The 16762-nt window shown below is 39.8% G+C and overlaps 3 protein-coding genes across 4 annotated transcripts in view; 1 reads left to right on the plus strand and 2 right to left on the minus strand.

Moving 5' to 3' along the window:
• The first annotated feature begins 470 nt into the window (after positions 1-470).
• Positions 471-4422, plus strand: pomk (protein O-mannose kinase). The gene is made up of 3 exons (XM_084572882.1): positions 471-669; positions 2233-2514; positions 3167-4422. The coding sequence occupies exons 2-3, from the start codon at positions 2245-2247 to the stop codon at positions 3935-3937; spliced, it is 1041 nt and encodes a 346-aa protein (XP_084429008.1). The 5' UTR covers positions 471-669; positions 2233-2244; the 3' UTR covers positions 3938-4422.
• A 713-nt stretch (positions 4423-5135) lies between these two features.
• Positions 5136-10645, minus strand: LOC311507865 (thyrotropin receptor-like; the record flags this gene model as incomplete). The annotated part of the gene is made up of 11 exons (XM_084572405.1): positions 9607-10645; positions 9453-9524; positions 9066-9140; positions 8897-8971; positions 8621-8695; positions 8434-8511; positions 7543-7611; positions 7271-7348; positions 6928-7116; positions 5484-6558; positions 5136-5402 (listed from the first exon to the last, which is right to left on the minus strand). Exons 1-11 carry the CDS (start codon positions 9768-9770, stop codon positions 5136-5138), a joined length of 2217 nt encoding a protein of 738 aa, XP_084428531.1. The 5' UTR covers positions 9771-10645.
• A 755-nt stretch (positions 10646-11400) lies between these two features.
• The window catches only part of nrg1 (neuregulin 1), a 35466-nt gene continuing 30104 nt past the window's right edge, over positions 11401-16762 (minus strand). For both annotated transcript variants that reach the window (XM_084572130.1, XM_084572129.1), the window contains exon 8: positions 11401-15604. In XM_084572130.1, the coding sequence (XP_084428256.1) occupies positions 14971-15604 (634 nt within the window). In that variant the 3' untranslated portion in view covers positions 11401-14970. The remainder of the gene's footprint in view (positions 15605-16762) is intronic.

Genomic DNA, 16762 nt, shown 5'->3' on the forward strand with positions numbered 1-16762 from the left:
GTCTGTTATCGACACTACCCCGCCCCTTAAGGAGACTAGACAGGAACACACTCCCATTAAACCTTGAAACACATTCGTCTCTTCCTCTTAAGGCTGTAAAACTACAGTGAATATGTGCTTCAGTTATTGCCCAATTAACATTCTTTATGTCCCAACGCCAGACACTGACCAAACTGTGTTAAACATTTAAAGTTGATGCCAATAAAATTCGCAAACGCCTTTGGTGACTTATTTTTTGCAACGTAAAATGTGTCTGTTAGCTGTCTGTTATGGTACTTAAATAAATCAGACATCCCGCTTTCACAGCACTTCATATAGCACCGGATAACTCAAGAGACAAGGAGTTTAGCCGACCATTTTATGCCATTAGCTCAGCTTGTAATGCAACATCTTTGGTGACGGGGGAGTCTGCAGTTTGGAAACGTGGGCGCACGCAAGCAATCAGACACGCACGTACGCATACAGTCTATGACACACATATTTTTTTATTTTTTTGAGAACTTTTATTCTGGAAATCTGACCGGAAGAAGTTTCTCTTAGATCCGGTTTCTGGTTGCTGGTGGAAACAAACCTTAAGACTTAATAGAAATGGTGTGCTGTTGGACCGAGAAGGTTTCTATGGTCAGAAAGCGTCGGCCATGTAACACCATGTGAGCCCAGTTACGACAGGTATGTCAGCAAATGTTACGAATTAATAAAATACTTCCGCCATTCCCCTGTGCTGTGGCTTTATATTGGCTGGTCTCAAGCTTGCTGCGCCTGTCCTTTCAACTAATAACCTAACATAACGTTTGTCATGAGTTTCTTGAGTTCCCAGCGTTTGGAAGCTTCTTAATGAACCATTACTGAAACGTGGTTCTAGTGTATGCACACTCAAAGAATGCCACCCAGCCTATTAATTTAAACACTCTAAATGTGTACCTTTTGTGATATTTGATGCAGTGGAATTTGGTGAGCGTCAAATTGTATGGTAGTGGTGTTTGAAAAACAAACAGCCTGTCTACTAACTCTCACAGCCACAGCACTTTGGATTAACCAGTCTTTCAGAAGGTCAAGCACATGTCGAGAAACAAACTGTGGACCTCCGCCACAGATGGAAACAGATGAACTAAATCAGCTTGTTAAACTTGTCAAGGTTTCTTCTTGTTAAACGTTTTTCTGTCCACCTTCCTCTTAGTTCTTACTCTGGTGGGTTCATGTTCTACTTTCTGTAGAGCATCTTGAGACAGTTTGAATTGTTATTGATGCAATATAAATTAAATTAAATTGAATAATTGAATTGCAAAACATTGTCAAAATAAGTGACCTAATTTTCATCCAAATCATATGTATAGGCATAGATGAACTTGGATTTAGTGACTGGTCAGACCGTCCATGTTTGTCACCATAGAGATATCATTTTAAACTCCAGTGTGTGCAATTTAGGCAGAGCAATTAAATAAAATTAATAAAATATTCACAACTCTGTCTTAGTTTGTGTATAATTCCTTGTATCTATGAACTGCTTTGTTTACTTAGAATGACCTCTTGTACATAGGGGTCCTTTCCAGCAGAGCATGTTGCGCTGCCATGTTTCTATAATAGCCCAAAATGGACAAACCAAACACTGAATCTAAAGAGGGCCTTTAATGTTTTTGTGTTTGACTGGATGTCACTGTGGCTTGTTCTACACACTTGGAAAATGAGTGGTGAAGGACTGTAATCTGCATCATCATCACTAGATGGAACTAATCGTACACACTGGACCTTTAACTGTGCTAAAATCTCACCCAGCTTCACTACTTATTGCAGTACATTTGTCTTTTTGTCTATGATGCATTTCTACTCAGAATATCTTAATTTATTGTTATTATACTTTGATGCATTTTGCTCGAATGTTTAGGAGAAAAACCAAGAGAATGTTGTCATCGCTGCCACTTCTCTGCTGGAACAGATGTTTCCAAATTCACTCAAGCAGCTTTACAAAGGAGACCGTATCAAATTATTGAAGTAATTGCAACAAAACCTGCTCACCTGGCCATTTGTAATGCATGATACAAATGATCTAGACAATATTTCATATGTTTGTGGTTCTCCAAGCTGACTGTGTTATCACAAATGGTTTACCTCTAGAAACTGCAACAACAAGTTGAGGCTCTGTAACTCCAGCGAAATACTGCTGCCTCACGTAAAGTTACTTGTTATTGCTGTGGGCTGTAGCTAATATATGTCCTCTTTTGTTTTTCGTTGTAGATACAGAGCACCATGGCTCAGCGCAGCAGCAGTTCTATCTCCCACAGTGTTCCAGTAGTGGTAGTGTGCCTTGCTGCTTTGCTCCTCAGCAATGCATTGATTTACCTGTACCTGGACTCTGTGTATCAGACTGATGGGCAGCTGGTGTCCCCTCAGATGGGCTGTGCGCCTCAACACTTTAAAATGGTACCCATGAAGAACTGCACCCCGTGGCTCCAGTGTTCACAGATAAATTCTGAAGTACGCAAGCTGAAGCTGATTGGCCAGGGAGTGGTAAAGAAGGTAGGTGGACTTCGTTTATTGTCTTTGGATGAGACAAAATTTACCAGGGTAATCAATTTTTTTAATAATAGTCTACAAATGATATTCTAGTTGTGACTAGGGTTAGGTAAAACCGATTCACTTAGGGTTTGCTACTCATATCTTAAAGTAATGTTTCACTATTTTACGACAAAAAAAATAACACTATGTTACTCAGCTGGTTGAGTGGGCGCCGAATGAACTGAGGCTATTGCAATGGTGCAGGTTTGATTCCTGTCTCTCTCCACTGTCATAACAAAAGTCTAATTCATAATCTTAATGATGGCTGAGTTCCATTAATTGCCCCATTAGGCAATGTCAGTCAGTGAGCTTTCACAATACCAAGAGCCAGGAAAGGGCTTCCTTAAAACAATCCAGGCCTTGTTAATGTTATCACTGATGTCTGATGTTTCCATTTAAATTGTCTACCAGGAATAGGTCTATCCTTTGTGCCAGTCTTATGAATGTGTTACTACTAAAGTACAAGTGACATTCATCAAGTCGGAATGAGCAATTAATGTCAAGCTTGTACAGAATACAAGAGTAGAAAATTGTTGCTGCTTGAGACATCTTGCCATTGGAGTGTGACTAAATCTAGTCTTGCCCATTTCAACATTCACTTTTCTTTCCTCAGGTCTATTTTGCAGAATGGAAAGGTCAGAAGGTGGCTCTTTCCAAGATGACCTCCCTGGATTACCTTGAGGATTTTCTCCATGGATTGTCCATGTTAAAGGCCCTACAGGGCTCCCGAGTTGTGCAGTTGGTGGGGTTTTGCCTTGAAGACCACGTCCTTGTTACAGAGCACCATCCACTTGGCTCACTGCTTAACTTAGATTCAGTTCTTGCACAAAAGCAGTACCAGAAACACAACACGTGGCAGAGAAGGCTGAGGCTTGCTACAGATTACGTCTCCATCCTCCATTACCTCCATAACAGCCCAGCCGGAAGACGAGTTATGTGTGATTCCAACAGCCTGGAGAAAACCCTCTCACAGTTTCTGCTGACGAATGACTTTCACCTGGTAGTGAACGACTTGGACGCCCTGCCCGAGGTGGACCCGTCCAAAGGCCTGTTGGTAAAATGTGGCCACCGAGAGCTTACTGGAGACTTTGTGGCCCCAGAGCAGTTGTGGCCGTTCAGAAACAACGGAAAACCATTTTCAGACAATCTCATGCCTGGGTATGATGAGAAGACAGATATCTGGAAGATCCCAGATGTGACATTGTTCCTGATGGGAAGGGTACACGGAGGGGATTTAGTCCACTTCCATCTTTTTCAGATTCACAAGGAATGCAAGATGGAAGACCCCAAGCTCCGCCCTTCAGCTTTAGATGTTTTGAATGTGTACAAATCGGTCTACAGTACCATTCAGCGAGACAGTTATGGCTCTAGAGATATGCTGTAGAATAATGACTGACTTAGGAACACCAAAAATGTACAATAAAAATAGAAGCTACAGTTTTGTAATGCTGTGCAGTATAATAAATGCTACTAGATTTGCGTGTTTACTTTTTACAATTGAATGTCACTTAGTCACGTTTATTTATTTCTCATCCAACACATTTTAAAAGTTGACTCAACAGAGTGTGCTGTACATTTAAATATACAACAGAGTGTTGTTGGTCCTAAACCTAGCCTCTTTCCAGACCGTTTTTGGAATCATCTAAAGGGAGTATAGTAGTCAGTAACTGAATTCACCAAATAACTGGAAGGCCTTTCTGCTGCAATGCAGACTTTTTTTTTAATAAAAAAGGATCAAATTACAGGAATGAAGTGTAGCAGCGCACAGTCAGTTCCATCAATTATTCCGTGGGATGCCGTAAGGAATAATGAAATAATGAATGCTTAACAGGGCTAACAGGCACATGTGGAAGAGAGCACTAAAAGCTGTACGAAGGCAGTCTGACTTGAGTCGTATAAGAATTACAAAGAAAGACACATTAACTGAAGAATATAGCATGTAAATGGACGACATTAAAACATACACGTGTTCTATTTTAGCTAATCAAATCAGAACATACAGACTCAACCTTTTAATACTGTGAATTTATTCACATGATATTGAGATCTACAAAATGTTACAAATTTTTCTTGTAATTTACATTTTTGAAATAAAAAATCACAACTTTTCACCTTAACTTTCCATAGTAAGAAAAGCTTCTATTGGCAGCCTGTATATGAGTTTTGCATAGCATAGCATAGCTTAGTATAGCTTAAAACTGAGCACAGTTCAGCTTGAAAATATCAACATCATGAGCTGTGAAAGAGGTTTGAAAATTGAAGCAGAATGAGACGTTATATGTCAAAAAAACTAGTCAGCACAGTGTCCTGAAAAATAAAAACAGAGCTCAGACAGAACAATTTAAGTCATGAAACTGTCTTTAAAATGCAGTTAGCATGGCCACATTAACCTTCTGTGGTCCCACAAATTAATTTCAGAAAAAGCAAATATTAGGCTAGCAGTGACAGTCTTAAAGCTGCTAACAGAACTGTTTAAGAGTAATGTATCACGAGTATATAAGTGACTTATATTGCATGTAAACATTGTAGAATAATTTGAACCACAATTAAACTCATAATTGGCATATATTAAAGAAAATGTATTAATCGCATTTAAAAAGCCAGTTATGTAGCCTGGTGATTCCTGCACGTTTTGAGATGTGGTGGCTGGACTTCCCCACGGATATTGTTTCTCTGTACATGCGGGGAGTAATATTGACGAGCTGGCTTCGATAGAGGTGTGCTTGCCGCTGGCACAGCCCCATCCGGCTCAGCAACATCAGGATGTCTCTGTGGAACGCCTTTGTGAGAATAGCATAAAAAAATGGGTGTGCGCAAGCGTTGAGAGGATAGAAAAACACCAACAGCACCTGTGAAGGAAAAACATAAATCAGCCTTTATTTAACAGAAGGAAAAAAAAAAATGCATTAAAGTTCAAGGAGAAGTCACACCTTGGAGTCTGTGATAGTCATCAGCGGTTGGTGCAGAGCTGCAGACAAGCCGTAGAAACAAATGGGAGCCAGACACAGGAAGTTGGTGAAAACGAGAACGGCCATACGTTTGGCCATGTTGGTGTCACACTTGCTGGAGTCGTGCTGTGGATTGTGCACTATACAGTAGATGTGGAGGTAACAAAGGCACACCACCATAAAAGCAATGACATTAGCCATCAGGACCGTAACAATGTAGGCCCGAGCAGCTGTTGTCTCGGTGTCCATCGGTAAGCAGATGCTCACTTTCTGGTAAGTGCTCACACCAACCACTGGCAGCAGTGCTAAGATCACACACAACAACCAGCCGACAAGCATCAGCACAGCTGCATGGCGTAACCTAATTTTTCTGTCCGGCCTCATCGCATTGAAGATGGCATGCCAGCGCTGGAGGCTAATTAAAGTCAAAGTGTAAACAGATAACTCACTGGCAAACACAGATAATGTCCCTGCTAGATTGCAGCCACTTCCTGTCTGCCAGGCAATAGCATAATGGTAATAATGAGAGCGTGTGTAGAAGTCAACAGATGCAATGAGCAGTAAGTACATCCCCATACAGCAGTCTGCAAATGCCAGGTGACCCATAAGGAAACGGGTAACAGACATCTTCTGTTGGCTGGTCAGCAGGATAAACAGCACCAGAAGATTGGCTGAAATAGCTAACAAACTGACCGCCCAGACCAAAATCCTCAGGAAGCCATGGCTCATCACATCCTCACAGGGGTTCAGGGCATCAGGTAGAGGTGTGCATAAGAGTTCATCACCTGCGTGAAGTTCATTACACAGTGCAAAGTCAAAATCTTCACTGACAGGCTCTGTGGATAATTCCACGTAAAACAGTCCCTCACTCTGAAACCGCTTCGTTGGGCAAAGGATGCTGTCGTTGTTGTTGTTGGGTTTGTGAGTCGCACTGCCAGCAGCTAGGAAACCAAAGCTGTCTTGCAGATATTGTGAGATCTGAGAGAGAGCTTCAGAGGATTCCTGCAGCTTCCCTGAAGCAGCCCAGGTCAGGTTGCAGATAACTGCCTCTGAGTGCCTTAAACACAGATGATGAGATTTGTCAGAGAAAGGTCTGCAGACACTAGTAAGTTACATGGACATGTTGAAGTAGTAAAATCACACCACAGCAGAAAGTTGGATATGCTGTAATGCTTATTGTAGCAAAAAGAATAATCACAATAGACAAACATCAACAGTAGTTAAAAAACTTAAAACTGTCTCTGGACACTACGTAACCCAGAGCCTAAAACTCTTTAACTGTAATTAACTGTAACCGATGGTGTGGCCAGGACTGCAGATGAGCTTTTGTGAGTATCCTAAGATACTGCGAGTTTGGTATGTAGAGGACAAATACAAGACCACAGTAGGAAAATGTTTTCCCAACACTTACAATTCCCTTACTTACCCTCTCCATCTTTTCAGCATGTTTAGACCACAGCAATGGCTTGGAAAGGTCAATTCAGCACTCTGTAAGTGGAGAAAGGCTCTAATGGGAGGCAGTACTTTGAGAGCCCATGTGTTTTTAGCTTGTAGCTTTTCAATGGTCCCCATACCTATTGAAGGCAGAGAGCGTACTTTGGTTTCTGAGAGGTCTCTGCAAAGACAAAGGTGAATTCATTGGGACACAAAGCTTGCTGTTCCTGTGTCCTATTCCATGCAAGAACATTCCTTAATGAAAGAAATCTCTATTCTCCCAAGAACAGGTCTAATTCTTTATCTAGCAAATTCTGTTCATTTCAGTCACTCACAGGTGGGTTGGGCCGTGAATAACGCCATAGAATGCAAATTCATCTATCCGCTCCAAATCCACATTCCTGTGAAGGTACCTGAATTACATGGGCGATAGATGAGAGGGAAGGTAATATGATCAAAATGTAGCTGTTTTTGTTTCGTATAATGTTGCTATGCTAATATGTACAACATGTCATAAAACTTCAGTACTTCACAAGAACATTTTGGACACCAAAAATAACCAAATACAACATAGGAGTGATATGTAGTTGATATAGTGATGTCCTACACTTCCTCCAGTCTGCTCCCATTGAAAGCATAGTGCTGGATCTCTTTCACGCCATTGCTGTTCAGCATGCTGGTAAAATAAATAAATAAATAAAAAATGGGGAAAAAATAATGAATTCATAATTCAGTTTTCATTCCAAAAAAAGAAACACCTTAATGCTCCTTGAGGTTATAGTGAAATACACACAGTATTGTAGTATAAAATGTGTCCCAAAAACAAAGTTATTTCCCCCTTTTGAACTAAAGTGAATGCGTGAGTCAATTAGACATAAAATCAAATACACTCATCTTAAACAAAGAAAATGAAAGAATTCTTGTGAGACAATATGACTTTGACTGGCCTAATACCTTAGCAATATCACAGTTTTGTTGTGTACCCACGTGACATTGATAATCAACTGTCCTAGTCAGGTAGCTCCTATATCTATGTCACTTTAACCACTGCTATTTTCCTTCAGTAACTGTCATGTGTGTTAATATTATTTCATTAATTTCATGTTGACAACGTGTCAAGTCTGTAAGGGTGTATTCTGGTCATTTAGGTGTTCATCATGCTCCAGATTATGGTAACTATTGATTATTTTTCTTTGCCTCATCATCATTATTAGGTGTTTTTTTGTTTTTGCTTATATCACAAGTTAAGTAAAACGCCTGCATTATATTTCTTTCTTACTTCTTTTTGTTTGACAATTTAAACATTTGACTGAATTTCTTTTTTTTTTATTATTGTTTTAGATTTTTACGCCACTTCTTGCCTTTCTGTCTGATGCCTCAAACCACCATATTAATGTCATCTCTGTGAGTCAGTGACAATTAGACTGACAATGACAATGACACTTGCTTCAATTAAATCCTTGACAGCTTACTACTACTACTACTACTGACAACTTACATAGTCAGAGCATTCACAGATATTCCAGTGAAAGAGTTAGCGGGTATGACTTGTATGAAGACATTCTCCACTATTTCCCTGTTAGAAAGAGGGAAGGAACATACAATACAGTATTTTACATCAGCCAAATGTTAATCCAAAAGAAAGCCAAAGACATTGCAGTTAATTATAGTTAAATGCTACATACAAAATAAAATCCTCTTGGCTGGACTGAATATACTGTAGGACCGGAAAGGAGGTGAGACCTGTGTTTGTGATCCCACTGCATAGAAAGAGACCTGAGTCAAATGCTTGATAAGAAACAGAATTACACCACAGATGACAGATACTATTTACAGAACTTATACATTTCTTACTTGTCAACGTACTGACAACATGATAAATATGGTAATAATGATAAAATATGACATGCAGTATTTGGGTTTGGGATATTTGTTAAAAAGGCAAATGGGATTATACTTACAGGTATTTTAAATGGGGCAGATCCTTGAAGGCCTCTGGGTCAATGTATGACAGTGTTTTGATCCCAGTTAGTTGACTGATGGACACACATAAACAGCAGAGGCAACATTATATGAGACTTAACAGTGACACAGAGGCTTATTTGAATCAGAGTCAAGTTTCTGACGTACATGTGCGTGAGTCTGGACAGGTTGTAGAAAGAATGCCTCTCAAGACGTCTTAAAGTGTCATCATCAGAGATGTATCTGAGGAACCCACGAGCACACAAACGACTGTAGTGATTTGCAACAGAACAAGTTGTATGAACAGATTTGGTATTAAGTGACATTTAGTGTATATATAGTTTAAGAGATCTGCCACTTGCATAGGCTTTCCATATAGCATGAATAAAAATTGCTTTAACTTCATGAATTCAGTTTTCAGTGACTTGCCAGTGTGTAAGTGCATGTACTGCTGTTTAGATTTAAAGGGTTTAATAACTGATGACATTCACTGCTCTTGCCAGTTATAAAGGTTTGAGAGAAAATGATTAATGTGAAGGAATAATTCAGTCTTACATGCTAGAAATGTTGCCCAAGTTGGCAAAGGCATTCTGAGGAACAGAAAAAAGTTTTGTCCCAATAAGCCACCTGAAACAGAGACAGCGAACATTTCAGACCTCAAACAGTAGTCCCTAGCTGGAATCAGTGTTCAGAGAACGTGGTTACTTACAGCTCCTGTGTGCTGGATGGAAAATCAGGCATGTCCTCAGCTCCAAAGCACGACACGCTGAGGATGTCCCAGTCACACTGGCAATGAGACGGACAATATTCCAAAGAGAGAACAACCTCGACAATAACTAACATAAAAAAGAGTAGATTCCAACCAGGCTTCATTGTCAAAGGGATGAATCAGAGGTGAAGGCTCTGCACAAAGAAAGAAGTTTAGAAAGCGGCTGGGCTGGAGTGGAGACAACAAAACTGGTGCTTCTGGTCGAGACCTTCAAAATAAAACTGTTAAACTGAGACAATGAATTTAGAACACAAAATAAATTATAAAGTTAAAAACTTTACAACTTCAATCTACTCAAAATGATTTTATGTGCAGTGCCGACACTGAAGAGGTTTTTCTTGACAGTGACACACATTATTAGTATTTTATCTAGTTTTTCAGTCTTGGGTGAAGTCTGCAAATTACACTTTGGGTCTATGTAGTTGATGTGACCAATTGAAAAGAGAGATAACATTACTGGTGTGAGGAATTATTACAATATTGACAATTTTCTTAACACAGTGATCTGTGTACTGTATACAAGTGAAGGAGAAAGGACACAGCCCTGTGGTGAACCAGTGGAAGTACAAAGAGAATCGGATGCTCAGCCATTTGCTGTTACTTAGTTCTTTTTGCAATAATCCATCCATTTGATCAGTTGATTATCTAAATAAAAATAAGACATGTCTTTCTTCATTAGACCATGGTAGTCATGTGGTGATAAAAGCTGTTGACAAGTCAACAGAAGGTAACTTTGCGTAAGTGTTCATGTACAGAGTTCAAAATAAATTAAGAATTGGATCAGTTACATTCATTCATTCATTTCTGACGAACAATCTTTTTCTTCAATTTTGATTACTTGTGATTTATAGAACACACAAGCCATTGAGAATTCCAGGTTTATTGATTTTCAGATAAGCAGTGTTCACATGTTTCTTTTTGGTGGAAATAGGTGGAAACTTCTGATCACTGCCCAGTAGATAGTTTTGAACACACTGTATGTCACCGTGGGTAAATTCATTTAGATTTGTTTTAAGCCTTATCTTGCCTGACTCACATGGCCTTCATCTGATTCAAAAGGCTGCAGTGTGAGCATTGACGGGAAATAGCAAGAGAGATCATATTACTCCAGTTTTAGCTTCTCTTCATTGGTTACCTGTTAAATCCAGAATAGAATTTAAAATCCTCCTCCTGACGTACAAGGCCCTCAGAGGCCTAGCACCATCCTATCTCATAGACCTCATTGTACCATATCATCCCAACAGATCGCTTCGATATCACAGTGTGTGTGTTTCAAAAGTAGAATGGGAGGTAGAGCCTTCAGCTATTAGGCCTCTCTCCTGTGGAACTAGCTACCAGAACCTCTCTACTTTCAGAGTTGCTGGGAGACTTCCCGCAGCCTGTCCTCTACCCTCTTGTCTCACGTACTAACTGAGCACCTTTCCTCTCATTTCTTCTCTCTTACTACTCCTGCATTCTTGTGCTACTACTGTATAGCATGTTAATAACCGTGTGTCCCTCTCTTCATCTTCCTTTCCTTCCTCACTTTTCTTTGGGTAAGAAGCTTTGTGTCACGACAAGTAACATGGCCTCAGATGAACACAAATGATCGAATACATGTGCACGGTGATGGTAGCTTTTTGGAATGCATGTGTCTGATCAGGAAGGACTTTTTAAGTTTTTTAAACCTACGTCTCAATTATAAACTGGTGGTTCATCCACACCTCTCTTTAGTAAATATATAAAGTGATTACCTTTTCCGAGTCAAAGTTGGGATTGTGGACCCAAACTAGTGGCACTGGATACATGTGAAGTTACCCAAAATGGTGTAAAAAAGTCTTGTGACGTCTTCCAATTGAAAGTTGAGGTTGACTTACCCTTGGGTTGAGAGTTAAACTATATAACATATATATAACTATATAACATTCTCATCTTCTGCAACGTGTTGACAGAAGGGTACTGTACTGTGTACGTACTCCAAGATGGATGTTAAACAAAGTGCAGTGAAATTTGTTCTCGACAATTTCCTCTCTGATGGCAGAAATCAATGAACAATCATACCATAATGTTGGTAGGAAACCTAGGGGAAAGTGCGGCAGCCCTTGACAAATTCAAGGACTGCCAAAATTATCTTGGCCCGCACCTATGTTGGTGTGTTTTCCCACTGAACATCTTTCAAAGACTATACAGAATAAACCTTTCATTAGGAAAGGTCATGGATGCTACTCGAAGCTTTACTCAGTATATTGAATGTAGATGGAACCAACCAATTCAGTACACCTTCTATGGTCCATGGTGCAATGCAGTGCATTTATTTACCTACAAATGCTCTGCATTTCATCAGAACGTCAGGTCCTTGCAGAAGGGGTTTTCATTATGTATTGTTCCTTTGAGAAGCAATACATAACATTGAGCTAATACATACCAGTATGAAAAACTGTAACAGTACAGTATGTACCACTAAAGTAGAAGTCTTAATAAAGGACTGCAGCTGAATACATTTGTATGGCCTTGAGTGAGTACATGTGTGTGAAGTGAGGACATTTTGGCCGATCCTCACTTCTTTACCGATTAAGACACAATTTTAGTGTACAGGTTACAATTAGGTTATGGTTAGAATTAGGCTAAGGGTGAGGGTTAGGTACTTAGTTGAGATGGTTACGGATAGGGTACGGGGCCAAGGAATGCATTATTTCAATGAATGTCCTCAAGAAGATAGCCATATAAACGTGTGTGTGTGTGTGTGTGTGTGGGTGTGTGCATACATATATATTAACATATTGTTATAGCGCTGAACAAGTCTCTGCGTGCTTCAGTAGTAACCAGAAATATCTGAGATAAGTGAGACACAAACAACAGAACTGATTTAATATTCATTGAGAGACAACAGAGCTGAAGGTTTTCATGGTGTATTTACATAATTTGAAGACACTCCTAGATCTAAAAGCAATGCATTGTGAGTTATGCTAAGCAAACAAGTGACAAAATGTGCAAGTAGTTAATTTCTGCTTAGTACCAATAATCATGTGAAATGACTATACAGACTGTATATATATCTTACAACTTTGAAATCAACTTAGGTCATAATAAACGTATACCCTATACAACAGTAATTAATACAAATAAATAATAAATAATCTTAACCTAAATGTAAAATACAGAAGTATAGCCATCATTAATACACTAATGGTGCAGCGCATCTATGTCATCGTACGTATTCATATGCTAGGCTGACTGCTGATTCTACATACATACATTTTAAGAAACTATGGTTGATTACAGAGCCCACTAGTTGTTATTTTGATTTTCTTTTCATAAATCTGTTTATTCTATAGTCTAGAAGTGACACTCTTTGGCAGATTTTCACAAGCTATGTTCATGTTAGCAAACACTGTGAAATCTTTCAAATCACACGTACATTCAGACTGCACATTTGGAAACAAGCTGTGGTAGCTGAAACGGAAGCATATATTATTTGGAAGTTGAATTTGGAAAAAAATAAAATAAACATCTATCAGATATATGACTCATATTAAAGCAGTTAACCGTCATGTATACACGTAGCAGTTTCTTTGAGCCCCAAAATGCATTACTCAGGAGCACATGGATGTCTTCACACAGGACAAAATTAGCCGTGTATTCAGCATTTCATTCACAATTTGTACATATTTTTTGATTTAAAGATGCTATTTTAGGGAACTGCTGGTTAAGCTAATAGTTGCTCCTTTGGGGACACGCCTCAACTGAGTTAGTTTGTACTCAGTGAAGATGTGGATACAAATCAAACGTTACTTTTTAAAAAGATACTTTCAAGGATTGTGGGAAATGCAGGATCCAGCATCAGGGTCGACCCATGCTAGGGACTTGAGGTCAGGATATCAGGCCTCTGTTGTTTCAGCTGACCATTCTCTATATGTTAAGGCCTCGCCGCAGCAGCCCTTTTAATATAGAACTGGTAAACTTGAAATATTTAATTCAAAACCCAACACAGAATCAAACCATACAATCTTTAGGTTTATGTTAAACACACAGGTGACACTATTAGCAGCACTAAAGAGGCAGACTTTAGTGGTTGTACATTTATCCAGCAGTTGTTATATTCATTAACCGGCAGAATACGGTGTTTGACATTTCATCTGTAGTGTAGTCCAGCGATGAATAAAAACATTATGATCTCTAACAGCTTCTCATCAAATGCAGGTAATGAGCTGATTAATAGCGTGTTCATGAATGTCAATCCAGGCGTCAGTATTGTTCAGTACTGTATTTCTGGAAAAGCCTCAGTGAGACAGCCCATAATCAGATAAGGACATCAGATAAGTGACCAGTCAAGTCAAATGGCTGCAGAGGAAACCACAAACTGCTTATTATTCTATCACAGCATTTAAGTATAGCATCGCATGCTCTGTGAACTCCATTTGTATTTTTCATGTCAGTGGGTGCTTCCAACAACAGGACGTCAAAGGCAGCCAGCAAGCTTTTTTTTGTTATTGTTAACCAGAAGATTAAGATGGTGATAAATGGCCCAGTATGCATTGTTACAGTTCCCTTAAAAGACCAGTGTCTAGGATTTAGTGGCATTTAGCCATATGTTTGCAGACTGCAACCAGCTGAGTGTCCGACGTTCACTCCATCCATTCTAAGCATGTGAGAGAGCCTTCAGTGGCCATCAGATGCCAGTAGTTATTTCCGTTTTCAGCATTCATAATCAGTCAAGTGATGAGATTCCTTTCAGATATCCGTTTACAAATTGCATTTTGTTATTTAGCGTATGCAACTATGGCTTCCATACGATATCGTGAATATTATTGTAACTTGTTCAGCGTTGCGTTTGTTTGTTATGGGCTACTGTAGCAAGATGGCGGTGCAACATGGAAAGCTGACTAGAGCTGGACAGATATAAAGAGCATGAAGCTCTAAGCCACCGCAAACACAGAGACTTTTAGTTACAGGTGGTTATAGACTGAACTGAAAACATTCTCAGGAATCCGATTTTCCATTTCTACCAATAGTTCCCCCATAAATCCTACACACTGGTCCTTTAAGTATACTAAACAGAAAGGCACCATTGATTTTTCTGCATTGAAATATACTGAACCGTTGCTACATACTAGTGTATGGCACTTTACCTACAAGACATGACCACATTTGTACATTTTTTTTTTTTTTTTTATAAAACTCTTTATTCACTACTTCACTAAAATAAAAGTTATTTTTTATCTTTAAAAGTCTATACACAGCAAATAATTTATAGAAAATAAAGGTTTAATAGTGATTTGTTTCTTTTTTTTCAACATAAAGGAATTTCAGCAATTACTTTTGACTTTACACAGTAACTGGATCTTGTTGGATGGCGGCGCTTGATGACTTGACTTGCATGTCATCGTTTAGTGATGCTGGGTTAGTCCTGCTGCTGTCCATAGCCCTCAGCAAAAGGGCTGTAGTGCTATCTGTAGTAAGGAAGGGTATATGTTCCCCCTGAGGCGCCTCGGCTTCGCTCACTAGCATGATGTCACCACAGGATTCTATATAATGCAGCACATGGCCAGCGACGGTTTTGGTGTCACAGTCACTGATATTGTTGTTTGTATTAATGAATTTCTCAGGTGATGCTGAGAACATATGGCTGGCAGCTGTGGTGTCACCTTTGATCTGGTAGTTTTCGTTCTCCGTAGTAAACAGTGGGCTCGGTGGTAAGCTGTGCGCCACGTGGCCGTGATTGTAGTGGGAGGAGTTCCTCTTCTGTTCGTCTCGATTTGAGGACTTGTGTGGCTGACACCTGTTCGACAATAGCAAGGGGCGCTCCTCCTCACCAGAAGGGCTTAAAGCCACTGATGGGACAGAGATGGCCAGGCTGGACAGGGGCGCCGACATCTCTGATGGTGGAGAACCTGGAGTTGCGAGAGAGGTCCGGGACTCCGCAGACATCCGCGTCAGAGGTGTCGTGGCAGATACAAACCTACAGATACGCAATTACAACAGAAAACCCTTTTGATTACAACAGCAGAAATTGTGGAATATATTTTTAGCGAAGCATTTCCATGTAAACAAGGCCGGGTTCAAAGTGTTAGTGTCAGCAGCACTGCACATCAACATCAATATAACTCTTCACACAATGACTCATGATCACAGTATTACAAGGTGGGTAAAGCTGCATATTAATGATGCAAAATGATTTCTCTTGCTGTACGCAAGTGCTCCTAATAGGTTTCAAGTCGCGGATCCCTTGGTCCACCACACTTCCCATGTTTGAAAGGTTCTGTCTCCAGCTGGAACAGAGGGCATCCAGTGTCTAGACTTCAGTTCTGCTACAATGCAAACCAATGGGTGATTGATGACACTGCTTGCTACATCAATAGCCGCCATAACACTTAGTGAAGTTACATTTTTAAATGGTCTCATATTTCTATAGTGCTTCCCCCTATTCCTAGGTAATTACAAAATCCATAACATCACATATCTAGTGTTTTAACTCACTTGCGTTTATTAACAAGCCCATCACAAGATTTCTGCGTGCTGATGCATGATCATTGATTATGCTCCCAAAAAACAGAGCAAGTTCTCTGTGAATCCACTGCTTACTTCTACCTTCTTTCTCATACAAGAGACATGTAGATTGTTAATTGTCATGATGTACATAGCTTTACATTGCCAATGCACAAATTGAATCAGTGGCTTTCATGTAATTTGCTAATGTCAGTCATAGTGAGCATCAGAGCCAGGAGTACTTCAGGAAGATCCTCGCTCTGATGAAATGCTTAGAAAATACCTCATATAACAGATACCAGATTTGGAAGAAGGAGAGCAGGAACCATCATGGGAGGACAAACCCCTGCTTGGTAACGCTGATAATAGTAGTGATAAAAGATAAGATAATACTTCCCACAGTGGGGCTATTTTCCAGCAACTGGAAAAGACTGAACTTAAAGACAGCAAAGAGGCGCTAATCATGGCAGCACATGAACAGGCTCTAAGACCGGATCAATAGAGGTCCACCACCCCAGGAGTGTCCCAAGGGGCAGGCTGTGCAAAGATGCCCCTAAAGCGATTCAATCTTATGTATATGGCGTCAATAACAATACAAACTGTCTTAAGGTGCTTTACAAAACCCTGCCTG

The sequence above is a fragment of the Chelon labrosus genome, assembly GCF_963514085.1.
Source record: "Chelon labrosus genome assembly, chromosome: 22".
NCBI classification, from domain to species: domain Eukaryota; kingdom Metazoa; phylum Chordata; class Actinopteri; order Mugiliformes; family Mugilidae; genus Chelon; species Chelon labrosus.